The sequence below is a fragment of the Phalacrocorax carbo genome, chromosome 1, assembly GCF_963921805.1.
Source record: "Phalacrocorax carbo chromosome 1, bPhaCar2.1, whole genome shotgun sequence".
NCBI lineage: Eukaryota > Metazoa > Chordata > Aves > Suliformes > Phalacrocoracidae > Phalacrocorax > Phalacrocorax carbo.
Window position 1 is genome coordinate 126,931,878 of NC_087513.1, and position 28,000 is coordinate 126,959,877.

The window sequence follows — 28,000 nt, forward strand, 5'->3', positions numbered from 1 at the left end:
CTTTCTCTTTCCTTGCCACTACAATTACCTGGTGTAAGAGGTTAGAAAGAAGACAGGATCCATAGAGCAGTTCAAAGATATACATTCCATATCCATACTAAGTAATAAGGTCTGCAAAATACTGGGTCCATATTTATCACATTTCCTTATAGACCATTTTATATGAGATATAGGAGTAGAATTTCCACTGTCAGAAAATATGTGATTTTATGTGCAAACACTGAAAAGGAAATGTTATGCAAACAAAGCTGGATGTTAAACAAAAAAATACATGAAATAAATAAAAAAAATCTGTCTTTATTTTCCAGTACATATTATCACTTTACTGTTACGTAATACTGCTTTTGATTTGAATCACTAAGAGGAATTCTTATGTTACCCAGAAGCAAATTAGGACTTTCTTCCCAACCAGCAATTAAAAAGTAGCACATTCATAAGACCAGAAAGACAAAATTTTAGTGTGCTTTATCTATTGGATAAACAACATTGAAGATTGGATCAGTCCAGTGACGTTTCAGTCCTATATTTTCTCTCCACAGAAAACAGTTGCTGAAAATTAGTATCTCAATACTTGATCCCAGTATTAAAAAAAATATTTATACATACACAGAGGAAATATTTAGAAGACGTCCTTATGGTGGAGACCTTGTTTGCAAAAATGGCACAGACATTTGGGTAGTGTAAGGGGCGTTTAACAATTTCCTCAGGACTTTTTTGGGAAAGGATGGCATTTGTTCTTTTATCCTCAATGTGAGAAACCACATGAATCTTGTGAGTTTGAATGGTTTGTTTAGTGGTTTAGAGAAATGCTTGCTCTTCTCTACATTGAAAACTACTCTTTACATCTTAGTTAATTAGTCTCCTATTAATCCTAAGAGATTACTAAATTACTCTCATGCTGGTCCTGCATAGCATTTCTACACATTTAGTGAGACTGACAGTTCAACACAGCTATTACTCACTGTTGAAAACAAAACAAAACAAAAAAAAACAAACCAAAACACAAAACCAAGAGATGGGAAAAGAATGGATGTTTCAGGCCAGGACTGTAGAACCAAATTTAAATCAGTGTTGCCAGAATCTAATTCAAAGCTACTGCAGCTATTTAAAAATCGTTAAGTTAATGAAACACTAGGATCTTTCTCAGTAAATAAGCTTATGCAATTTGGTTTTTATTTTCACTGTGCCTGAATATATCTTATATTTAACACATGCTTTCAGATCCCATTTGGAAGCCAGTACAGACCAGTGGAAGCGTTTACATCTCTCTCTCCAGGAACTTTTGGCATGGCTGCAATTGAAGGAGGATGAATTAAAACAGCAAGCGCCCATTGGTGGAGACCTTCCCACTGTGCAGAAGCAGAACGATATTCACAGGGTATGGTGGTTTTTTTAAATGATTTTTCAGTCATTGCTTTTTGTATTGCTGGTTAGTGCTGCATGAAACTGTCCTTGTTGGAAGATGTAAGATACCCTTTAAAATACATTTTGGAGACAATGAAAGCTGAACTTCTTGCATGACAGTACTAGCTACAATTTTCCAACACAGCTTAGAAAATCAGCCTTTTGGAGAAGGGCATGTTTACTACCAGCTACCTGCCTTTTCTGGAGAGCAACACAGCATTTTCACAGACCTATCACAGACAGCTAGTTTTCATGGCCAGGACAAATACTAACCTAATATTATTTGAGGATTAAATAAGTAGTTCTGAAATTTTTTCTAGATCAGGCATTTAAACTTCATGTGTACTTTTTGAAACCCTATTTTGCTATTGATTTGGGGGAACTTTTGTGAAAAGAGTAGCTGATATCACCATAATGCACAACCATGTGCATCATGAAACAATTGTGATAATTGACTATAACTGCCTATGGCTCATCAGGGAATTCTTATGGAAAGGTAATAGCAGAGCGTCATAAGGGGACTGTTCTAGACTAGGCTTTGTAGTAAAAGCGAACCTAAATCCAACACTCGTAAGGGAAGTTGGTTTTTTTTAAAACCCATCAAATGAACAACCCCCAAAATAAAACAATAACGCTGAATAATTATTTATACAAAGATTCATGCAGGTTTTTTGCGGTAAAGGTATGCTTTAAGTATGTTTCCTGTGTTGAATTAAGTTCACACCTGTCTGGTGCTAACCTAGCTAACCTGTCAGCAGAGAAGAGGTAGCAAGGAGAAGCCCAAAGGCTTTCAAAAGGGATTTGAGAGCCTTGGGATGGATGGTTGAAGGATCAGGTACTCAGGTAGTATTTTCCTTGATCCCCTCAGTATCAGGGAAGAATACTGAATGGAACAGGCAGGTTAGCTGATCAACATGTGGCTCTGAGGCTGGTGTCATTGGAGGAATTTCAGCTTTTTTGATCACGAGCTGCTATAGTCAGCACCAGGTCTGCTGACATCTGATGGTATTCAGCTTTCTCAGAAGGGGAAAAGGGGTTTTGCTCAGGAGCTAGCAGGGCTGATTGACAGGACTTTAAACTAGATTGGAAGGGGGGAAGGGGCGGTACCAAGCTAGTCAGCGATGGGCAACGGGTAGACACACCAACACTGGAGAAGCTGCGTGCTAGTGAGACTCTTCAGACTGCTACATGTGGTGATGGGCGCAAGGAGCCACGCTTGAAGTGTTTCTACACAAGTAAGCACAGCATGAGGAACAAGCAAGAGGAGCAGAAAGCCTTCACCCCATCCCAGAGATATGACATCATTGGCATAAGTGAAATCCTGTGGGATGAGTCCTGTGACTGGTGTGCCACAATGGATGGTTACAAGCTCTTTAGGAGGGATAGGCAGGGCAGGCGAGGCAGGGGGGTGGGGTGGCATTTTACATAGCGGAGGAGCTGGAATGCACGGAGCTCGCAGTTGGCGATGGCACAGTTGAGAGCCTCTGGGTAAGGATTAAGGGACAGAAAAATAAAGCAGATGTTGTCATGGGAGTCTACTATAGGCCACCCAGCCAGGATGACACCTATGAGTTATTCTTTAAGGAACTAAGGGGTGTCTCTAAGTCATCTGCCCTTGTCCATCCATCTGGATGACAACTTCTTGGTACAGGTACTAAGGGAACTGACAAGGAAAGGCGCCTTCCTTGACTTGTTGCTTGTTAACAGAGAGGGCCTCATGGGTGAAGTGGAGATCGGGGGCTGCCTTGGCCACAGTGACCATGAAGCAGTCAAATTTAAAATCTATGGTGACAGGAGGAAAGCTGCCAGCAAGACCTCAACTCTGGACATGAGGAGAGCAGACTTCAGGTTGCTCAGGGAACTGCTCAGTAAGGTCCTCTAGGGAAAAATGCTAGGGTCCATCAGTGCTGGTCGCTTTTTAAGTGCCACCTTCTAAAAGCACAGGAGCAGGCAATCCCAAAATGTAGGAAGTCAAGCAGGTGAGGCAAAAGGCCAGCTTGGCTGAGCAGGGGTATTCTTCAAGAGATAAGGAGAAAAAAGAAAGTACATGGCCAGTGGAAGCAAGGTCAGGTGACATGGGAGAATTATAGGGATGCTGTTCGCCACAGCAGGGAGGAAATACATGCGCCAAAGCTCAATTAGAGTTGAAGCTGGACAGTACTGTGAAGGGAAATAAGAAGGGCTTTTTTAAATACATTAGTGGCAAAAGGCAGGCCAGAAATAACATTGGCCCATTGCTCGATTAGAATGGTAACCTCACAAGCAGGCACACAGATAAGGCAGAGATGTTTAATGCTTGTTCTCCCTCAGTCTTCAACACCAATGGTGGTTTCAGGGATGCCCAGAGCCCTGGTCTTGAGAACCCTGACTGTGGGAATGATAAACTCCTAGTAAACCCTCAACTTGTGCAGGACTTGCTGCTCCAGCTGGTTCCCTATAAGTTGATGGGGCCTGATGGGATTCACCCAAGAGTACTTAAAGAGCTGGCTGATGTCATAGCAAGATCTCTCTCAATGATTTTTCAATGTTCTTGGGAATCTGGAGAGGTGCCAGTTGACTGGAAGATGGCAAACATTGTCCCAGACTTCAAGAAGGGCAACAGGGATGACACTGGAAACTATAGGCTGACCAGTCTCACTCCTGTGCCTGCCATAATTATGGAGAAGATTATTCTGGGAATTATTGATAAACACCTGAAAGACAGCACAGTCATTGGTCCCAGCCAGCACGGGTTCATGAGGGGAAAGTCCTGCTTAATAAACTTGATTTCCTTCTATGACAAGGTCACTCACCTAGTTGATTAAGGCAAGCCAGTTGACGTGATCTTTTTGGAGTTCAGTAAAGATTTCGTTATTGTCTCCCACAATATCCTCCTGGACAAAACTGGCAAAAGCACACAGCTGGATAAACATGTAATGCAATGGGTGAGCAATTGGCTGATGGGTTGGGCTCAAAGCAATATAGTAAATGGGGTGACATCGGGCTGGCAGCCAGTCACTAGCGGGGTTCTGCAGGGATCCATCTTGGGGCCAGTACATTTTATTCTCTTTGTAAATGACTTGGATGCAGGATTTGAAGGAATACTAAGTAAGTTTGCTAGCAACACAAAACTGGGAGGAGCTGTTGACACCTTCGAGAGCAGAGAGGCCCTTCAGAGAGATCTGGACACACTGGAGAGCTGGGCAATCACCAACCGCATGAAGTTTAACAAGGGCAAGTGCTGCATTTTGCACGCCAACCCTGGATGTACATACAGACTGGGGAACGAGAGACTAGAAAGCAGTTCTGCAGAGGGCCCAAGTTGAACATGAGCCAACAGTGTGCCCTGGCAGCCAAGAGGGCCAGCTGTGTCCTGGGGTGCATCAAGCACTGTATTGCAGCCGGTCGAGGGACGTGATTGTCCTGCTCTGCTCTGCGCTGGTGTGGCCTCACCTCGAGTGCTGTCTGCAGTTTTGGGCACCACAGTATGCTAGGGGTACAAAGCTACTAGAGAGTGTCCAGAGGAAAGTTGGTGAAGGGTTTAGAGGAGAAACCATATGAGAAGCAGCTACAGTCACTTGGTTTGTTCAGCCTGGAGAAGAGGAGACTGAGGGGAGACCTCATCGCAGTCTGCAGCTTCCTCATAAGGGGAGGAGGAGGGCCAGGCACTGATCTCTTCTCTCTGGTGACCAATGATAGGATCCAAGGGAATGGCAGGAAGATGTGCCAGGGAGGTTTCGGTTGGATATTAGGAAAAGGTTCTTCCCCCAGAGGGTGGTGGAGCCCTGGAACAGGCTCCCCAGGGAGGCAGTCATGGCTCCAAGCCTGACAATATTCAAGTAGCACTTGGACAAAGCCTCAGAGATATGGTGTGAATTTGGGGTTGTCCTGTGCAGGGACAGGAGTTGGACTTGATGATCTTTGTGGGTCCCTTCCAGCTCAGGGTGTTCTATGATTCTATGATTCTAATGTCTGCTTTCAGGTAAATAACTTTTAATTTGCTATGTCATTATAGTCTATTCAGGTCTGACTGTGAAATCACAGTTCTTGTACCACAGTAGTGCCTTTTTAGTGGTGCCATGAGGAAACCCTTTAGGAAACTAGTGTCCTCCTAAAATAAAGCTGAAGAATTGTTGAATGAAACAGTAAATGGGGAGACACCGTTGTTCCATGAAGGAATAGGGAACCATGTGAAAGGTAACTGGAATAGCACACCCAACTTCAGCAACTCCTGTTCTATCACTTACAAACTCCATAAAATCCTGTCTAGCTCTTATGATAAGGCAGTATAAGGTCAAGGGCAAGGAACCTTACTGATATAAAGAAATTGTCCTCTCATGTTTAAAATGTAAATGTATGTAGTGATTGGAATGAACCATATAAGTATTTATGCTATAACATTTCTCCACCCTACACTATTTCACTTCTTGGAATTTATTTGGATGTAGTATTCTAGCTCTCCTCTCCTTCATCCACATGTGTCTTTAGTTAAAATAATGACATTATGGGAGGTTTTTTCCTCCTGTTTGGTGTTCAAGAAAACTTTTTAGATGTCACACTGAAGTAATTTCAAACAAATGTGTTTTCTATTCAATAATTTAAATTGCCAGTCAGACAACTCGATACTATGAAAAGAGAATATTCCAAAACCAGCAATCATCCTCTCAAAGCATTGTACTGCATATGTGTAACTTTCAGTTTGTGAAACTTGCCACAAAAGGTATTACTTCTGAATTTCCTAGATCTCTGATTTTATTGCTCAATGGAGAAATGTGAAATGGTAATATAAAATGAAATTGGATCTGGAATACCTGTGTTTTCTCCATTCATCAGGTAGCTGTGTTATAAATATTGCTCTGATAGATTATCCTACCTCATGCTGAAGGACACATCTGAGAACAAATAGTGGAAGATGAAGTTTGGAAAGAGAATATGACACATCTTGATGCTTTAAGTTATCAGGAACCCTGAGTTTGTGAAAAGTCTGGAAATATCATATATAACCAAGCTTGTCTTTTGGCATAGGCAAACAGGCATTTGTCTACAGTGGCAGACTGATGGGAGGTAGAAGCAATATGGTTTCTCAAGGGCCTATCTTTACCTAATGGCCAAGAAAGCCAAAGAGAAAGAAGAACACAAAACCTCTTGCTGTCAGTGCACAATGCTTTTCTAAGATAATATAACACTCTGCTGCAAGGGGTAGTTTGGTCACATTTCCTAGGTCTTCCTTCTGGAGAGGTGATATGTAGGATATGTCTTTCTCACAAATCGTTTCTTGGGACTTGAAGCATTATCGCAGAAACAGTGAGGCCAAAACATCCATGACTTTATGGAGCACCACCAGCCCTTTTTACCTTTCCTTCTGTGAAAGTTAAGATACATGAAATGCCTGAGGTGTGTTCTAGCCAGCTGTTCGTAGCAATTTCCATAAAGTAGTTTTAAAGCCCATCCAGAACATTAGGATGAAGGAACAATACAGATGTTGCTTTAACTCAGCATGACATTAACTCAAACCCTTTATCCAAAGACAACTCTTGAGCCAAAGCAAGACTTAGGGAAAGATTTGTGTAGAATCGTTGCAATAAAACTTTTGTCATCTGAATATTTGAGTATTTGAAAACATTACCTTTCCTCCTAGATCAGAGAAATCATTTTTTCATCTAGAGAAGTTACTTCTCATAAAATTTTAATATTGTATATTTTTCTATAAGCTATTTGAAAGTTTCCCAGAACTCATCATAAAGGTGGCAAGACTTCAGCGATGAACTAAGTGATCTCTCTGTCACTCATCAATCAACTGAAGGGTTTAAAACTGTTAGGGATGAGAGGTGTTGCATAAAGGTAAGGTATCATGAATAGGTGGTGCAAAGTGACTTTACAAAATGGATCAATGGATCTTCTTCTCACTTCTCCTTTTTGATTATCTTCTCTGCCACATGCAGATACAATCAGACACAAATCTTTGGTTATCATGTCTAGTATCAAAGCTAGAACATTTTAGTTCTTTTTAGAAACATGGCTTCTTGCCTTTTCCTGTTCTGTAGCACTTCTGTAGTTTAATGTGAGGCCTTTCTAGTTGTAGGTATTACGATTCCCTGCAGAAAAAAAAGAACAAAACATAATGCTTGAAATTAGGTTACCTTGTCTGCTCTTCAAAGATCTCTTACAAAGGAGGAGGAAAAAACAATCAGTGCAGAACTCTGTCAACTTCAGGTTGTCTTTGACAAAATCTATGTTTGCAGCTTGGAGTTCTTCTACTGTATTTTTTTTTCCCTGGACACTATGGACTTTCCATTACCCTAAAGTTTCCTTCAGAGAAGCAGACATACAAAGGCTGTATCTAAATGAACAGCTTAGCTCTTTTCTGAACACAAGAAAAATGTTTTTAAAAAGGCTTCCACAACAAGTATAGAAGTATCTAGCTTAAAACCAGAGCACAGTATTGGAAAGCTGTTTTCTTCAAGAGTTTCAGGCCCCTGCTTAAGAATAAAACTTATCTCTGCATGTTAAAAGTGAAAGTATAAAGGGTAGTTGAATTTTGGTCTTGAGAAAAAGAATCTGCTGATTGTTCATTTTGTTCTCCTGAATGTTTTTGCCAGGTAAAGTCAGAAGTGAACCCAGGTAAATTCTTCACTGGAAAAGAGAAAAAGCCTCAGCAGGGGAACGTTATTTATATGCAGTTTAACTGATTGACATTGAGAAATGGCATGATGAATGCAAACACGATTTCATGCCTGAATCCTTTTTCTAAAGCAATATTACAAGCTAATTTTTTTTTCCCCTTAAGGATATAATTTAAAGAAAAACAAACATATTTAACCTCTCTATCATTTAGAAGACCATCTGGAATACCTCAGACATTCAGAGCAGAGATGAAAAGAAGTTGGTTCTTATTACAATGCTCCCAGTTGCCAAGATTTACTTTAAAAATTTTAAGAGTAGGATTCAGATGAAGATTTCAAACGCTTGAATCTATGCCAGAGGAGAGCTTGAACTCAATTGAGAAAAAAGATATCCATGCGGTCAAAATCATTGTTGCGTTATAAATGTGAGGTGCTTTTTAGACAAGGCAATTTGGAATTTATCCCAAATACACACACATAACCACTATTAGTTTGAACTTATATATGTAGTGGGTCATTTTGTCAATTTTTGGCCTCTGAAGAAATTGTGTCTATGCTGAAGTCTTAGAACGTGTGTGTGGGGGGGGGTAGTCAATGATAAAAAAAATACTGCTGTTTGTCAAAACATTAATTATCTTATGGTTTTCTTTGCTTTACTAAGTGACATAATCTTTCATTGAATTTGTATTAATAATTGTGTACATGTTACTTTTAGTCTCAGTTAAGTAACTTAGGCATCACGCAGATAGCCTACTTTTTCTTTCACTCTTCTAAGAGTTGTCACATATTCTGTGTAGTGATTGTATTAACAGCATAAATAGTATTTATGACTAAAGAAGTTAATCATTATCAATTCCTGAAAACCCTTTCAATGAGACCTATAACAACAGTGCCTAAGAAGGAATACAATCCCTACTTCAACACACTAACCTCTTCTGGTGGCACAATTGATATCTACTTTCTAAAATTTAGGTCAAAACCCTTTATTAAAAAGCATTCGGTTTGGAAAACATCTTGAATTAATTTAATTGTACTCTTTAAAATTCATTAAAAGCAAAGTGATCTGCTTTTCTAATAACAGAGATTAATGTTAGTTTTATTAATGCAACTCTCATTATATTTTAGTCTTTCAATTTAAACAATCTGTGTTCCTCCATCTAAAGAGATTTAAGGACACCCATGAGGAGGTAGTGGAGGTCTGAGATAAGCTGATCAATATATGCGTTATTAAATTGGTGGACGGAATGCCATGACTGCTGTAGCATTGATGACAAATAGAGATGCTTAAATAAAGTAGTTTACTTGTTTTTTTGTCAGGTCATACATTATGCACATTCGATTTCCTCTACAGTCACCACGAAGTGTGGAAGAAGTTAAGGAATTCAATGAAATTAGCCTGAAATCATTAGCTGTAAATTAGACGTTCATTTAGGCTAATTCTGCTTTCAATGATGGTCTGCTTATTATAAAGATATATTTGTCAAGGCTCTAGATGATAGACAAATTCTTTTTTTTCCCAAAAGAGAAAACGTCATTTAATGATACTTATGATTTTTATTGGTAGTGAGTGCATATTTCACAACAAAACTTTAATCAGAAAAGCTGACTTTATCTTCATACAGTAAGGACTTTTTTGGAATGATATAGTATGAAATGAGCATTCATTATTTTTAATGCTTTTCTGTGCTACTGCTTCAGTCTCATGTTTTTTTCATGCTCTCCTTTTTAAATTTCTTATGCTGAAACGTATTTTAACTTGCTCAGTAGAAGTCTGCAGATCAAAACTAGGGAAGGCAATAAGAATTGTAAATACATCTTAACACAACACCATACTGTGGACTGTTCTAAAACTCATGATTTACAGACTATAACTGCATCCACCAGCTCCAACATCGAGAATGGAAAAGCTGGAAAAGAAAACATTTAACACATTGGCTCACTGTTTTCCTTTAATAAAAGAGAAAGAGACTCTTTCTGTTTGTGCCCGAGTACAAAACACAGAAAATCAGAAAGTTCTCATTAGCATTTCTCTGTTGTTTTGAGAAGATATATACAATGATTCCTGCTCTCACACTTTGTGGGATGGAGTATGCATATCTGATTGTTATCTTTGTTCTGTTGCACGAGCCATCTTGGAGGAACGTGGCTTTAACCCTTCTTCGGAAATATAACGCCACTAGGTGGATTTGGTTGGTATGGTTTTATGTAAAAACAGTACAAGCTGAAAGAAGGTATTTTGTGTGCTTCTCATTGTTTGTATTTGTGCATAGCTAGGGTTGACCTGACTATAGCAGCAGCACTCCAGACATCAGTACTACTCATTCCTCAATACATAGCTCAAAGACAGTTCTGGCTTTTAAATATCCTATAAGTTGGTGTAGTTCTGTGTTGCCCTGGAATATCTGTGACTCATTCCAGCTCTTGGGGTGTGTGTGGGCAGAAGGGACCTTTGTGCAAGTGCCTTCTGCCTGATTGGTTTTGGGCATAGACATTTCTGAGAAATAATTTGTCTTCAGAGATGTTAATTAAGCGTGTTGTATCTTTAAGCTGTTATACAATTATAATGTTTAAAACCTGATATGACTGTTGATGTCACTTATAACACTATCGGATGAGAGCAAAGTACACAATTCATAAGGGAATATTTTAAATTATGCTACCTGCTTGCTTACTTGGGCTACGGACCTGCCACGGTCTAGAGGGACAGAATGATGTAATGTGAGGTGAGCACAAAGGCTAATTAAAGGAATTTATTTTCCTCATTAAGGAGCGTGAAAAAGGCTTATTATGTTTCCTCTTTTCATTGCACTTCACTGAAGAGTCAAGTATGAATTATAAAAAATTCTAAACCTAAAAATGTCTAAGTTAAAGAGTTTTAACCCTGGAGTAATCCCGCTCCATGTCCAGTGGTGGTTTACTTGTTAATTTACAGTACTTTTTTTAATTTGTGAAAATCAGTGTTGGTTCTTAAGGGTCAACATGATTGTTTAAAAGACTTATCACAGATATTAATCAAACAATAGATTCCCTTATGATAGCAGATACACTCTGTGAAAGGTGTCATTGATGTCCTTCACACAAAATTAACACTTTTTACTTTGTTGCTTCCTTCAGGAAAGCACAGTTTGCTAAAAGGTTTCCTGCTTCACAATTACAAATCTTATTGTCAGGTTTTGAACACTTAATTACAAAGTTATTTAAATATTTATATTACACTAATGTAGTTATTTCCTTATGTTTACTTTTCTGAAATGTATTAAGAACTTTTTACCTGCAAGTGTTCATATAAAATGCAGCTGTGATTCTCATTATTAGTTCTGTTAGGTATTTCCTGTACAGAGCATTTAATATCAAATATAATTCAAGGTGTAATGTGCTTTCTAATATTGAATTTACAATCTTTCATTAGTTTGCACAGACACCAAATTTTGTTTAATAATTAATCTGACTGATTTAGTGAACTTATTATGTTGGAAGCCTATATAATGCCTGTGTCGTAAAAAGAATTTTTTAATACTTGAAGTAAAATATGGTTTCCACTCATGGCATATAGTTCTCTTTTTTGCAGTATTGTGTTTTGTGCTACACTGCACCGTAATTATCTGCATATTTTACCTCTATGCTACTTGAAAACAGTATGCATTCAATACTGTTTCATAAATAGAGAAGAAAATGTTGAAATAAACCAGTGATAAGGACCATTTAGATGAACTCAATACAACATGCAAAAGACACAATGAAACGTGTAACCCATGGGAGAGGTTTCATCTGCATTTTTGTGCGGTGAACATTTGGATTCGGTTTAACAGAATCTTAAATCCTTTTAAAACAACAACAAAGAACGCAGAAACCTGAGAGATATATATATACACTTTCAGTAGCCTACCAAAACTTCAAATACCAACCCTGAGAATCTTACACATGGTCATTTTAAAAGCAGGGCATAGAAGAGAGATAATAAAAGAAGCTGTTGCTGGAGGAAGAAAAACACAAATAAGAAAGAGTAAGAAAAGGCAAGAAAGGTGCCAAAAAGTGTGAGATGAAAGGAAGAAATACAGTTGATCTGAAAAGGAGTAGAATATACCACAGAGCAATGTTAAATGTAAAGATATGGAAACTGATAATAAATACTGATTAAAGCAACTAGGAGTTAACTATTTCATAAGGACTATTTTCTGCCCTTTAATTTTCACTCATGCATGCCTACATCTAGGCTACATTGTAGTTCTGAATTTTCATGTTGGCCTTGGTTCTACATTTCAGAAATCTCAGCTCAGTAATTTTGGAAGAGATGCATCTAAACCGCTACTAGAAGATAGTGTTGCGAATTAATATATTGGAATTTTTTGTTACTAATTGTTACAGGTCAATATGTCAGTATCCATGGGTCCTTTTTTATTCTTTTCTTATGATATAACAGTTGCCAGCAGCCGCAGCAAAGTGGTAGCTGTGAGACATATTGGATTTTTCTTCCCATTCTGTTAAATCTTGCATTGAAGGACCATTAGCCGTGCTGGTATGGTCCAATACAGAGCCAGCCAAAGCCTTGCTCCTTGCAGCTTGGTTTTGGAGTTAACCCCTGATGTTAACCAACAAAAGGGATCCCTCTCACAGTGAAAATCAGATCAGCAGTCCTGGGTACTTTGCAGCATGCTGACAGTACATTTGCTCCTTTGAATGCAATGTGATTTCAGGTTAAGAGAAAGCTGATTAACTCTTTAACTCTTTTTTTTTTTTTTGGTAGCTACTTGTGATACACACATGGAAGATGTGGCTGGAAATGTTCTTAAGTTGAAAAAGCAAGGACTAGAGCTTGGTATTTCATTATATATTCACCTACAATAATTTTGTTTCATCTCTCAGACTTTCAAGAGGGAGCTGAAAACAAAGGAACCTGTTATTAGGAGCGCGCTTGAGACTGTGCGTATCTTCGTAGCAGAGCAGCCTGTGGAGGGACTGGAGAAGCTCTACCCAGAACCAAGAGGTAACTGAAGAAAGAGCAGGGTAATAACACATTGCTGGAAGGATCAGTGATGATCGGCAATGATTAAATAAATCTGTCAGCCACTGTGAAAGCACTCCTTTTACACGCAAAGCTGAATGTCACTATTCAGAAACTAAGCTAAAAATATAGATGAAAGAAATCCTTAGCAATCCTTCTGAACACTGTGGCACTAAATAGACATGCATATTTATAAGCATATTTTGAAACAGGCTTTAAACCTTCAGGACCGATCCATAACTACAGGCCCATTTGAAGTTTGAAAGCTGCAATTTAACCTAAAATTCCACTTGTAGTCTCAGTACTACAGAAGCTCCCAAATACACTCAATTGCAGCAAAAGATTTGCAGTGATTAATATTTATGTATGTGCAGAACTGTTTTGCTGAACAGTTGCAGAACAGTTGATAAACTCTTAGCTATATCTTGCATGTTTAATAATGCCTTTATGTGCTTAACTGCATATTCTGGGGCTCTGTATGGTGACAAGATTTAAATTTAAGAGATTTTTCAAATGAGAATGCATTAACAAAATAAATTTCACAGGTGTCTTTGCTTATGGATAGTTTCATACTGAACTTTGAACTTGCCCAGATGGCAATTATTTTTCTTCTAAGACAGAATATGTCTTAAAAGCCTCTTGACTTTCACATTTAGAGCTGTCACCTGAGGAAAGGGCCCACAATGTCACTAAACTTCTCCAAAGGCAAGCAGATGAGGTCAGAACTGAGTGGGATAAGCTGAATCTACAGTCTGCTGACTGGCAAAAGAAGATAGATGATGCTCTTGAAAGACTACAGGGCCTTCAAGAGGCAATGGATGAACTGGACCTGAAACTACGCCAGGCTGAAGTCTTCAAGGGATCCTGGCAGCCAGTGGGGGATCTGCTAATAGACTCTCTGCAGGATCACTTAGAAAAAGTCAAGGTATGTGTCAGTATATCAGTATTTCTGAGTAGAAAATCATTGGCTTGTTCATTGTATGAATTCCAAATCAGGAATTATCTTTTAAAATGAGAAATTGATATCTTTGTATCATAACGATTTATATTTTTAAAAGTACATACAAAGACTTTTATAATTTCTGCAGTTAAAATGGAATCAAATCAACATTGAGAATGTATATTGCTAACATGGGTAAAAGGCACTACAGAAATGTGTAAATAACCTCAGAAGACTCACTGTTAACACAGGAGATGCAGAGTTAACAGTAAAGAAAGAAAAATAGAAGATAGAAGAATATATGCTAAAAGTATAGAAAATTAATTCTGTTCTTTATTACACTTTTTAAAGTATGATGTGTACATAATTGTGTCTATACTTGTAGAGTAGAATTTAAATAATTTAAAGTATATGGTTTTGTTGTTGTTTTGTCATGATGGTGGTATTTGCTATCTGTCTTATTTGATAACTAGGCCTCATAACGTAAGATAGGCTAAAAAAAACCAATGCTGGAAAAACTGTCATTATTTTCTATAATTTAATGCTTATCTGCTTTCAAGGGTTGTTTCATAAAATCATTGCTTGTTGAGAAACTTGTGAGGACTGAGGACTTGTCTTCTTTCAGCATGACTGCCATGGCCAGACTTTATAAATACTACAGGACTCTCTCAGCTCGAGCACAACAGAGGCAGTTGCTGTTTTGATAAGAGCAAAGTGTCTCTGTTCCATTCACTTAAATGGGAATCATCAGTCATTTTGAAAGAGACCTGAGCTGACTGTTATTTTCTCTAGGAGAACATTAGGATCTAAGAAAGAGGAAATAGAATGACTAATGGCAAGAAAAAATGTGTTTAAAAATCAAATGTAGTTTATAAAAAAAAAAGTCCATGAATTTTAATCACACAAAGTTTAATGAGTGTTCTGTACAAATATTATACAAGACAAATGAAGTACTTGGTAGCTGATGAACAGTTAGCTGCAAAATTTGTTATCTTCATTTATATTCATAAATGAACAGAAAATACCTATTTATAAATTCTCAGAAAGTTCCTTCAGTTATAGCCATGGGGGTTTTTTGTGATTTCGAAGAAGATATTCTGAGCAGAAACACTGAATCCCTGGTATTACTGGAAAACAAAGCAAGTTGCTTAATTCTAAAGATGTGACCATAACTGTTGACTCCGTAATTATAGTGCTGAATCCTGTTACTGTTTAAAAAAAAAAAAAAAAAAATCCGCCCTAGAGGACATAATGAAATTCTAATAACAGCCATGACAAAATAGAAATCTGAACCCTTATGAAAATCCAAAGATATTATCAATTGATTGATGTCTGTTTATTCCTTTTGAAGTTGTAATATTAGGGCCAGACAAACTAAGACCTCTGTTTCAAGATTTCAAATTAGATGCTACCACCTACCCCTGATTTTTTTCTCATTTGTACCATATTTACTTAAAATAATTATGAATATATGCTATCATAAGACCATGCTGTAGGATCAGCTAAATGGTAAATGAAAAAGCAATACTGAATATATTCATATCCTATAGCTATATAAGATACAACTTTTCAGTTTATATATGGCAACTATAGTCTGCTAGATGCACGCACAGAGAGATATTGTGCTTTCAGCACCTTTAAGTGAACAAAATTAGCTTAGATAATATAAGAACACAATAGGCCAAAAGCTGAATAATATTAACTGTGTGAGTAGTACAATAATTGTCCCAAAAGGTCCTGTCTAGAATGTATGTATTGCTCTCTATGAAATGTAATTCCAGCATAGATACTGAAGACAAATGCATGTATTAACTGGGCAATGTGCACGTTTGTGGAGTTAATAACTACCAAGAAAACTACAACCATGTCTGCAATTTGAATGCCTATATAGAAGTGTATGGTTTTAGCTTTTGTAGGTTTTACCTCAGTTATTCATATTTATGGCATTCATATTTTTTCTTATGACTAAAGTCAATTTTAGAAAAGTTGTAAATCAAGATGAATAATGTATGTAACCCTAAAATAAAGCATGTAAATCCTAAATCCTTAAAAAGTTTTCAAGTTTGTATTTGCTACATGTGAACAGGCTAGACTATAGAAACTTTGACCTTGATCCTTTATATCCTTAGCATACCTAAGGTGTACAAATATTTAAAACATAATTTTTCAAAACCTAAAAAAGAGGGTTTAATTTAAATCTGTTATCTGTGACAGGAGCAGTAAGGCATGATTTAAGCCCATTTTTATGTTGAAGGTATTTGTTGCATAGTAAGTTAATTTCTGATTTACTCCCTGTCTTGATAAGTTTAGATGTAACCATTATTACTATCTCAGTATTAATGGTCAAATTCAGTCAGTCTTTCTCCTCTTTTCCTGCTCCCCGCCCGCCACCGCCCCAATTTGTTTAAATGAAGCCCAAACAATTGGGAAGCTTTTTTTGTGTGTTTCAATTCCACAGCTGTCAAAGATGGAAGAGAAAGATTATCTTTTTGGGTACTTTTGCACAAGAAATACAAGAAATTAAAGCGAATCTAGTCCTTTCTACAAAATGTAATGCATGCTTATTCTTTTCATAAGACTTCAAAAACTACATAATATAAAAATATATTCAATTATATTCATAGTTGCTTGTAAACAAAACTGTTGCTTTGAGAGGAAATTACTTACTAAAAGCATTGCTAGTGTAATGCCTGAAAGTCTTAGTAAGATTAAGAAAGATAATATGGGAACATTTACAAAACAGAGTATGTAGAATTGACTCAGAACATCAGCCAGGAGAGCGGCAGCATCTACTTTGCACGTCCTACAGAAAGGAAGAACATCATTCCTAGTCTAAAGTGGAGGTCCAGTGTTGGGAAGGAAGACTGAAGGGGCAAGAGGGATTTCTGGTAGAGAGACAAGTGGAGGGAGGGGGAAGAAAGCTCCAACCTGCTCTGCACTCCTCCTCCTACATCCTAGTTACAGCTTCCAGTCTACAGGCCCAGTCCTTAGCTCCAAAACTGCAGTAATCCCCCAAGTGCTGTATGCATGTGACAATAGGATAGGAGTGAAAAGGTGTTGTGTAATTCCTAATGTACGATTTCAAAACCAACCTTATAATATTCAAGACTGGGAGAATCACTCAGACATTTGACTGAACTCTGCAGATTTTAGATGCCTTTGATGTCTGTTATTTGGCCTTTATAAGCTGGTTTAATACATGCCTGCTTACTCCTGCTTTCTTCTTTCTCCCCTTGGTAATTTTTTCACTTAAAAGTTAAATACTTTTCCTTTGTAATTATTTCAATTAAAAGCTAAATTTCTTGAAGGTGACACGAGTTATATAGCCTGCAGTTAAAAGTTATTACTAAACAATAAAGTTTTTCTTTATAAATTATATTATCAGCCAAACATTATCAAATTGATATATTATACATCTCTCAACCTTCTCTGTTTTTTATGATCACAATGACCGATGATATTACAGTGTGAGGGACAGTACCTATTACTGTCTATACATCTAAGCCCCCCAAGCACCTTCTGAGCAGATCTTCAAAATATTGGTCACGTGAATACATTTCTCACAAATCCTTCTCCTAGTCGGGATCACAGTAGCCTTCACAAACCTAAGCTGATGAATAACGTCCTAGGGAATGAATTTATCCAGTGCCTTTTGTCACTATTCTCTTTAGTTATAGTTGCTGGAGCTCTTAAGGTCATGGCGTAACATTGAACTTACACAAAATAAGTGATCCTTGATGAATATTAATGGATCATTATTGCAGATCCTTGATCTGTGTTAATGTACCAATTGGTATTCATCTCTGATTCTGAGAACAAGAGGTAGTCTCAGAAACCTACCCCAAAGAATGCAACCTAGACTGCAGATGATCTATAGTAAAAATATTCTTCAGACTTCTCTGCTGTCCTGATATTCTCCTTTTTTTCTGTCTCATGAGTGATCTTATCTGCAGACTGAAATGTAACTTACTCTCTTAATAACAAACAGATATTCTTTCTCTCTCTCTTTTCCAAGCAAACCTTTCTGTCTATTAAAATCCAAACACTTCACTGTCTTAAATTCAGTCCAAGCCCAAAAGAATCTATTAAATGTGTCCTAATATCTACTGGCTGATCATTTTGATTGTAGCTCAGATCATCTTTTAGACATGACCTGGGTTTTCTACTTCTCTCTGCAGCAAACCCAACAGATGCTTTCTCCTTGCAATCAGTAACAAAATTTTCACCTTTTCATCAGAATGCCTGGAACACTTAGGGTCACATGAGACCTCCACTCAGCTTTTATATTAAGCTTTTCCTGGTATGCAGTTGATATATAATCACACCTGCCCCATCCATTTGGTATCTTATTGAAAGACCCCTTTCAGAAATTGGCAGCAGGACCACCCTGCCTCTTTCGTCCCGAACGACCCTTCTTTGCTCCATACCAGCCAAAACCTTCGTAATGTTTATGCTGCTAGTGGGCAACTGTCATTACACGTCATGCTGATACCTCCTCACTGTTTTATTGTGTCTGCAGACATCTGCTGAGAAATGCTAATAGGATTAGTACCTTCAGGAAGTTTTAGATGTTGATACTTTTACACTCTGAAAAAATATTTTCTAAACTAGAAGCCACTATTTTGGGATGTTGTGAACATAATTTTGTGCAATTTTAACAGTGCGGTTTATCTGTTACTAAAGGTAGTTCAGCAACTCCAACATACTTATGAGAGCATAATGCAAAGCACCTTGTTATGCCGGTGATATTCTACCAAATCACTAGTGGTACGTAACTGCTTTAGTTTTCTGTCATACACAACACTGTAAGTAAACAGCAGAGCCTCCAGGCTCCATGGGGGATATTATTCCTTCCTGACATATTCTTTTAACACTGTAAAACAAATTAAAAAAAAAAAAAAAACAAACAAAAAAACCAATAACAGGCAGTAGTGTCTGTTGTTTCTCTGGTTTGAAACAGAAGCATGTATCTCAAGAACACCTGCCAAATAAAAGCTGACTTGTGTAGTCCTATTTTTAATTAACCCCATTCTGTTATAGAATGATTTGTTCTCCTTCATTGTCTCATAAAGAGGGCACCTTGACTCAATATTTTAAAAAGCAGACCAGAATTTAGTGACATGTCATATTTTCCTGTGAGCAGTTTTCACAAAAGTCTTAACCTTGCTTCTTAAGAACTGGTTGTTCTTGCAGATTCACTTTTACAGTTATGAATAAGGCAGTTACATGGTAAGACTATGAATTTTGTTTGTAGATTATGGATTTTAATGTATTTACTGTAACAGGTGTGTTCACGAAGGCTGCAAATATCCTTTTAAATCCTTTTGTCAAAGCCTACTTACAATTTTAACACAATTTCTGCTAATTATTCTCTACAAAACTGTGAAACAAAAGGCAATGAGAAACTCACGAGTACTGCATAAGTAACCCGTTTTTTCCGAGATGTCAGGACTGAATTATATGCCATTTATTTCAGACTTTCTTCAGCGTAATTGACAGTTGTAGCCAATTGTATGTCACTGACAAATGTTCACTGGAAAGTGTCAACCTGAAACTTTCCAATCTGTAAAGTGAACAGTTTGCTATTATGCATAGATCAGAAATTAACTGATCTGCTCATCATCTACTCCAAAATTACTTTCTATGTGCACTCAATCCTTTTGTCCGTAGTCATCTCTTCTCTAAATGAGAGAAAAAGTAAGGCAACCCCTTAAGATGATTAGCTAAATTTCAGTTATGCTCACATGTGGCCATAGAAAGAAAAGAAATAGATTTGGCAAAGTTAAAATACCATATTATTACAAACACTTTAATGCTAAATCAGCAACCTCAATTACCAGACAATGAATGAGCATAGGCAGTTCATTTAAAAAAAAAAAAAAAAAAAGCCTTATATATTCTTCTGTACTTCCTTTTGGCAATGTGCTGAAAAGAGCTATTTCAGAAAAGTGGACTCTTACAGTGCTATTATGAGGGAACTCTGCTGACAGCTCCCTACAATGGAGATTCTGAGAGGAAAGTAAGTTGTTGAATTTCTACTTTGTGTTCTCATTCATAGAAAAAACAAAATCTTCCAAAAGTATTTGAAATGCTTAGGTAATTGATAATTTTATATCCTTCCTGAGAAAAGAATGATTTTTGTAAGGAATTAATATGGGTCCCATACAGGAAAATTAATGTATGACACCTAAAAACAAGGCAATAGTCGACATTCATCCCCTGCTAACCATACACTGGACAGGAAGAGATCAGTTTTAAACAGATCCATAGAAACTATGCAAGAAATCATTACCTGGAAGATGTACTGAATAACCAGATTTTCCAACCAGCTAGATAGCAATGGCGGTACCAGATCCATATTGAAGCAAATTGTGGTCAAATTCTAATGTGATACCTATGCTCCTGCTAATTTTTTGCTAACACAAAATTAAGCTATGCATATAAGTTAAGTTAGCAGAGTCATGCTGTCCAGTCTGTAAAGGGAAGTGACATTACACATACAGTGACTTTTGAGAACTTTTTAATTCCCCTTTGCTGATAGGCTCCATGTTCTTCGGGGAAAAAAAAAGGGGAAAAAAAAAAAAAAAACCAAAACAAAACCCCAAACCAACAAAAGACAACATTTATTTTTTCATACTGAGATCTGGATTTATATCAACAGCAAATTACTGCTATTTGGAAGTAAATTAATTTGCCTGGTATTCTGAACAAACTTACTTTTGTTCTATTTTTGTGATTTTCTCACATTACCCAGACATATCTTCCTGCAGTATTCGATGCTCAACCCCTTTTTTTGCTTCAGATTGCCACCATGTGTAATCACTTTTTCTTTTCATGTGCAACACAGTCTGGAGAAAATTTCTATTTAGCAGAGCACAGCAGGCAAGCCTACAGACGTAAGTGGCCCTAAAGTATTGTTTCAGCAGTTTTAGTACTCATAGACTAGGATGTGTTTTGACAATTTGTAGCATTACTCCCCACTATAGCTATACTCCCTATTATTCTTAGATTTAAAAACACAAAAAATACTAAAGCATTCCATATACAGAATTTTAGAGTATGAATTAAGGTCTGATTAAGTATTTTTAAATTGTACAATTAAAAGATGACAGTATCCATTGGCTGACAGACAAATGAAACTATTTGCCTGCAGTATAGGAAATGGAAGTATTAACGTTTTCTTCAGACTGCAACTGAAGTAATTACTGTTACAAATGCTTCCCAAGTTTACCATTTCATACATATGTCATTCTGTGATAGAATCATGAAATAATTATTTATGGTGTCTCTTCAGACTACTTTGAAATGCATATATCTTTTTTCAGTTTAATTTGAAGCCAGCTGTCACCACCAAAGTCTATAATCAATCTGAATTAAATTGTCCTATTTCCTTTAGTAAGTGTCTTAACAAGTTCTGTGCTGGACTCTGTGATTTTTAAAAACTAACTCATACAGAATAGCCATTTTCTCCTAATGCATTTGCCAGCTTTCCAAAACCCAGAAAATAATCCCTGAGAAAATTAGAGACGATCTCTATGATCAGCTTTTATATGTGTGAAATATCGTTCTAAGTAAGATACTATAAAAGGAGGAGATGATCTAATGGCATTGTAGAGGACTTTAAGCTTTTAAATATAAATACAGTCAATAAAAATAGAATTTACAAAATAGTAAAAACTCTTCAGTGACTGTTTTACTGCTAATATACACTAAAGCATCAGTAGAGTATATCAGCACATAATAAATTTTATTTTGAAAAAAACCAAGATCTTATTTAAAGTGACTGGAACACTTTGAGATCCTACAGATGTCCTTATTATATACAATATTTTTGTGAATTTAAAACTTTGTGGACTTTGTTATGATGAAACCAATAGTTGAAGTTTGTTGAATTTGTTAACAGGTCAACTTTCAGGATGTAAAAGATCAGACACTTCAGCCAATGACACTACCTAATTGGTTGTACAGGCTGGTACATTGTTTTTACCTTCTTTTAAAATGTAGTTTTTTACAACAGAGAATTTAGTAGGGTTGTTTGGCTGTCAGTATTGGAGGCAAGTTAAACTTTCTAAGGTTTATTTTAAATATGAAATTGAGTTAAAAACCACGGAGTGCCTCATCACGTAGCTGTTCCAGCTGAAGTTAGTTCTGCTATGCTACTTAGCTGGTAGGAGATGAAAGTTACTCTGTTGTGTCCTGTGGACCCTTAATCTGATTTTAACAGCTTATGAATCAATTTATTTTCTCACATGAAAAGAAATATGTTCACAAGTCATTATTTAATATGTAATAGTCATGTATTTGTGACCGATACAAATTTAAACTAAAAGTCTCATCCGCCTGATGTTGTTGCTATGTGCTCAGTTACGTATGATTGGAGAGTTCATTACGGCAATAGCCCATGTCTAAGCCCATTTTAAATACTTGAAGCAAACCATTGTTCCTTCTGCTGACTCCTTTTGCAAGAAGCTGTACATTTCTGATCTCATATTTAGATGTTACCACTGTAATTATAGTGAACGTTTTGCGGCGAGTAGATTGCATAGGGGTTTTTGTCTGTATCAAGCTCCCTTATTTCAAGGGAGAGTACAAATTCCTTCCTACTTAGGAATAATAAGATATTATGAGCAATTAGAGAAGTGAAATCTTCGGGTACTCTTTTAAAATTAAGACTGCCCTTGGCCATACTACTTATTGGGAAACAGTAGCATATTTGATACAGGAAGATTAATGTTGCTCCGCTAACAAGGGACAAACAAAATATGAGTATTCTGTATCTAACTTTTTTGGGAATCACAACAACTAGTGTGAGAAGCAGCCTCTTGTAGACCATTTTACGAAAGAACCAGCACCTGGGAAAGAGCTGCGCCAGATTTCACCTGATTTGCACCAGATTTGTGTTAACTATATTAACACAATTATTAATAGACCAGATGAACTGATTTCTTTTTAAGGACCTTTGGGTTAAATAATGCTGTTAACTTTTCCCTGGCGGTAAGCGAAGAAAAATTCCTGAACTCTAAAGGAGACAAAAATGTGACCAGTAAAAAGTGGAAATCTTTTCTACCTCCAACCCAATTTGGTAGAACATGCTATTATTAGATCAACAGATTTCATTCAGAGCCAAATTTTTCCTTGTATGAACTCACCCTGCTGATTTCAGTGGGAGCTCAGCATGCACATCTGCAGGCAGAATTTGACTTTTTAAGTATTGGTAATCTCTGATCTTGGTTTCTGACAGCCTGCTGAGAGAGCTGACTAATACATGTATAAAGACTTGTCTGCCATTTCATGCCTCTGAAGTTCAGAATTGAGGTCAGACCAGAACATTTTCAAGAGACTGCTCTTTATCAGTTTATCAGAAATAAGAATGGGACTTGAGTTTTTAGGAGAATTAAACATTAATGTTTAAGTACCTGCGCCATGGTGGTTGCAGGGACTCCAGCATTTAACATGGCTTTTTGTTTTAAGTTTGCCATATATACAAAGCACATATAGATATTAGTCTGATGATCAAGTATTAACATTCCCAGACATGACATTAAATTAAAGATGCTCTTGAACTTATCAAGCTCATATGCTAGTGCACGGTAATTATTTAAGGACTGCTTGAAATAGGGAGTGCAATGAATGTTAGATCGCCTGGGATGTTTATCAGTGACCCATTGCGCTATACTTTTCTCATTTTAATCATATATTTAAAGCCTAATAGAGTTTTATTTCATTTTTTTAGTCCAAGGTTAACCCATAATATAATCTTATGATTGCTACTTAGCACTTTTATAGTGCTTCTCATGTCTCATGTTCCAGATAGTATGGGTTAATCTCAGCTTCTTTCTGAGACTGCAATAGAAGTAATATTATCCCCAATTTATAAACAGGGCAATTGAATCAGTGAAACTAATTTGTCCAGACAGCAATGCCACTTAAATTATTTTTATTCTCTTTAGCTTTTACCTGAAAATTGTTTTATTTTAGCCGGGTTTGATTACCAAGGGAATTAAGGATGACAATTTTCATCGGTTTCAGCAGGACCCACAGCTACTAATTTCCCAGAGCCACAGCCTGCTCTCCCTCAAGACGTGGCAGGGCAGCCTGCCACCCAGAAGGGTATCAGCCTGAATGCCTGGGAAGGTGGGCACTGCTTCTGACACAGTTTTCCAGCCTGTGTCTGGTGCTGCTATAAAAACCCGAGACCTGTTTAATTTTTTAAGTTTTATTTAACTTTCTCCTTTTCAGCATTGTATTTTAGTATACTTTCTTCCTAAATTAGCTTAAAAAGGAAATTGTTCTCACTTATCTACTATTAAAATCTACTGTTAGGACTGAATTCTCTTGTCTGGCGTTGTTGAAGGACATTCCTATTAGACATAAGAAGTCTAAGATTTCCATCCTAAGATTTTGACTTGGGGTTTCACCCATGCCCACCGCCCACACATCATACAGTGGTGATAAAAAGGTGAAGATGGGAATTACAATATTAATTAAAGAATTGGAAAATATTGTTTTCAGCAAAATACTTGAACAGTTCATCTGACCTGGATTCTTCTGGAGCTTAGAGACTGGATAGACTGTAATATCTCCTTTTGACCTTAAGCTCTATGAAAAACTTTGTTCCCCTTGCTAGAGGTAGTAATTATCAACTTTATGAGGCTAAACTTTATAAGCTATTTACATGGTAAATTTAAAGACATGTTGGCATATTATAAGCAAATATGATCTTTCATGCTGAGGAGAGGAAAAAATAAAGATTTGTTTTATAATTAAAATGAAGATCTGTATATGCTTTTTGTTAGAAAAAACAGGAGGAATTTCTGAGGGTTGTTTTAATGTTCACTGAGTGTCAGAATATAATCTGTGTCTTAGTAGTGTCTAAGCTAAGCTTTTGTATGGCCAGGCAAGGAATCCATATTTGTCCTCCTGAGCTACAAGGTCTGCACGTTGATATCTGGGAGCTTGAGGTGTTCTGCAATATCATGACATAGCTCTTACAATCTTTCTGGTTTAAACAGTTTTGTTTTGTTTCATGGTGGGGTTTTTGGTTTTGTTTTGGGGTTTTTTTGTCAGTGAAATACTACATTTGCCTTTAAAATACCATGCTGCTTTAAAATACAAGAGTTTTACTTTGTAGTAACTATTTTCTGAGGGCAAGGAGAACTCCTGTGAGTCTCTATTACCTGAAAGAGCTTTTGGTAAGGAACACCGGTTATTCAACATTTTATGTTTGTATATATCTAACATATATTGTTCACAAGTCAATTGACAGAGGTAGAAGTGGTGTTTAAAAATATGGTTTGATGGTTTAAAAACAGGTTTGGCTGAGGCTCCACAATCTAAGCATATATATCTTTTCCAGTGTTTTTAGCTTTAATAATGCTGAACGAAACCATACTAAAGGAAAAATTTCCTTTGTGAAAATTCCTGTATATTTTCTGTGTCCTTCATGTAGTGTGCGTTAGACTTTCAGATTACACTTTGAAATGCTTCAAGTTACTCACACTTCCTAGGCACTTCATCCCTTGATTGCCAGATTGGCTTCTTGGTTGCAAAGTAACGGAGTAACTGACTTTGATTATGTGGAAAAACCGGTGCAGGAGAACACTTCAGCAATGATGGGCTCTGCCATGTCATGGTTATAGTTCTTCTAGGAGAGTGAATTACAAGCTAAATTTGCTCATTTACTTTCCCCCCTCCATGGAGCAGAACACAACTTCAGAATAAATGGCAAGGCAGAACCATAGGTTGTATCTGTTCAGGTATCATAAAACTGCATATCAGCTGTTGATTTAAGAATAATAAGTAAATCAGTAATTAATGGTAACAAAGTGATATGTGTTTCAGGATATGTGCATCTATTTATTAGTATTCTTCTGTTTATTAAATTAGACATCCTAATAATTAAATAAGTTTTCTCTAGAGATAACATTGCTACAAATCATAGCTTTTCCCCTTGAAAGTTCAGAAAAGAAGAAAATTAATACCTGGCATTAGTTAAGTTTTCATTTGGTCTGGTCAAATTTTAATATCCTTATTTTTAAGGAAATACTGAGTCAATCTTTCAAATTGTAGGAAATAACTTCTGAAAAATGTAGTTTTATCAGATTCAGGAATACAGAATTCAGAATGGGGTAGGACTTAAAGGGCATTTGATTTTCTTTCTCCCCTGATGTCCTTTGTTTGAACTATTTTTATCCCAGAAGAGGATTTATATTCTACTGTAGTGCATTCTTGCTTGGTCATTTCTGAGTTTATAAAAATATATAGGATGGAGAATCGAATCAGCTAAAATCCATTTTGTTTCAACACCACCTGTCCCCAGGAGCACTAGAATCAAATAAAAATACAGTGTGAGTTTAAAAGGAAGCTAAGTATAGCATATTGAGCTAGCAGGTGACAATCCCAGGTTTCAATGAAATTTGAATCAGAATACACTAAGCCCATCAGAGACGAAATGGACTAATTTTGAACAAAAAAAGTTAAACTGTCCTGGGTAGAATATGTCAGTTGATTCCACCTTGAGCGGTTTTAAATATAAAACCTGAAGTTATGCTCTGGTCCATGAATTCTTCTCCACTTGGACACTAAGGGAGCTGAGGTAGAGAAACCTCCCTGGGCTGGGACCCCGCTGCAGCCCAGGTGTAGGATGGCCGCTCACCTTACTGGGCAAATGGATCCTGCTCTGAGTTAGCTGCAGCTGCTGCTGGTATAAAAAACCTCCGCAACACAAATTCATCTGACACAGGAAAGCCTTTCTCCCTATGCCATGTCATATTTTCATCACGGTGCCAGATGTTCTTTTCTATTTCTTTCACTGGTTATGAGAATTGAGATTTGACATAAACCTGTGCTAGCGGGAGACTCTTCTATATGAGGGAGTTCTTCAGGAAAATGCCAGGCTGGCGTGAGGCCACCACCCTGTATAAGCGTTGCTCACAGACCAGAGAAACAGAGATTCTTTGTAGTCACAGTTGGACTTTTATTGAAATCTGCTTCATATTAAGTGTCAGAAACACCCATGGTGGAACATATAAGGGGATGGACTTTTCATGCTCATAATTCTGGGCGTACATAAGTTCTGATGGGATGCAGCCATGAGTACTGAATGAGTTGGCAGATGTTATTGTGAGGCCACTCTCAATTGTCTTTGAAAGAACATGGCAACTGGAAGACATTCCTGAATCCTGGAAGAAAGTAAGTGTCACTCTCCTCTTCAAAAATGGCAGGAAGGAGGACCCAGGGAACACAGGTCAGTCAGCCTCCCCTCAGTCCTTGGGAAAGTGATGGAGCAGCTAGTCCTTGGAACCATCTCCAGGCACATGAAGGACAAGAAAGTTCTGTTGGAGGCAAGTCACTAGTGGAGTACCACAGTGGTCAATACTGGGTCAATATCATTTAACATCTGCATTAACAAACTGGACCCTGGGTCAGAACGCACTCCCAGTAAGTTCACAGATGATACAAAAGTGGGAGGAACAGCCAATACAGCGGACGGTTGTGCTTGGAGATGACACCATGGAGAACCACACTGAGAGGAATCTCATGAAGTTTAACAAGTCCTGTGCTCTGGGAGAAATGATCCTAGGCAACAGTACACACTGGAAGCCAATCAGTCAAAAAGCAGCTCTGCAGAGAAGGGCCTTGGGGTCCTGGTAGATAAAAAGCTGACAGTAAACCAGAAATACGCTCTTATGGCAAAGGTGGCCAACAGCACCCTGGGCTGCATTAGGCAGAGCATTGACAGCAGGTTGAAGGAGGTGATCCTTCCTCTCTGCTCAGCCCTGGTGAGGCCACATCTGGAGTGCTGGGTCCAGTTCTGGGCTCCCTGGTACAAGAGAGATATGGACTTCACTGGAGCACGTCCAGTGCAGGACCACAAATATGGTTACAGGACTGAAGCATCTTTCCTGTGAGAAGGGGCTGAAAGAACTGGGACCGTTCAGCCTTGAGCAAAGGTGGCTCAGGATCTTATCAATGAGTATAAATACCTGATGGGAGGGAATGAAGAAGAGGAAGCAGGACTCTTCTCAGTACTCTCCGCCAACAAAACAAGAG

At 37.4% G+C, this 28,000-nt stretch overlaps 1 protein-coding gene across 8 annotated transcripts in view; it reads left to right on the forward strand.

Moving 5' to 3' along the window:
- DMD (dystrophin) overlaps positions 1 to 28,000 on the forward strand; it is a 1,139,896-nt gene that overhangs the window by 936,783 nt on the left and 175,113 nt on the right. For all 8 annotated transcript variants that reach the window (XM_064473561.1, XM_064473589.1, XM_064473531.1 and 5 more), the window contains 3 exons: positions 1,222 to 1,378; positions 12,870 to 12,990; positions 13,665 to 13,933. In XM_064473561.1, the coding sequence (XP_064329631.1) occupies positions 1,222 to 1,378; positions 12,870 to 12,990; positions 13,665 to 13,933 (547 nt within the window). The remainder of the gene's footprint in view (positions 1 to 1,221; positions 1,379 to 12,869; positions 12,991 to 13,664; positions 13,934 to 28,000) is intronic.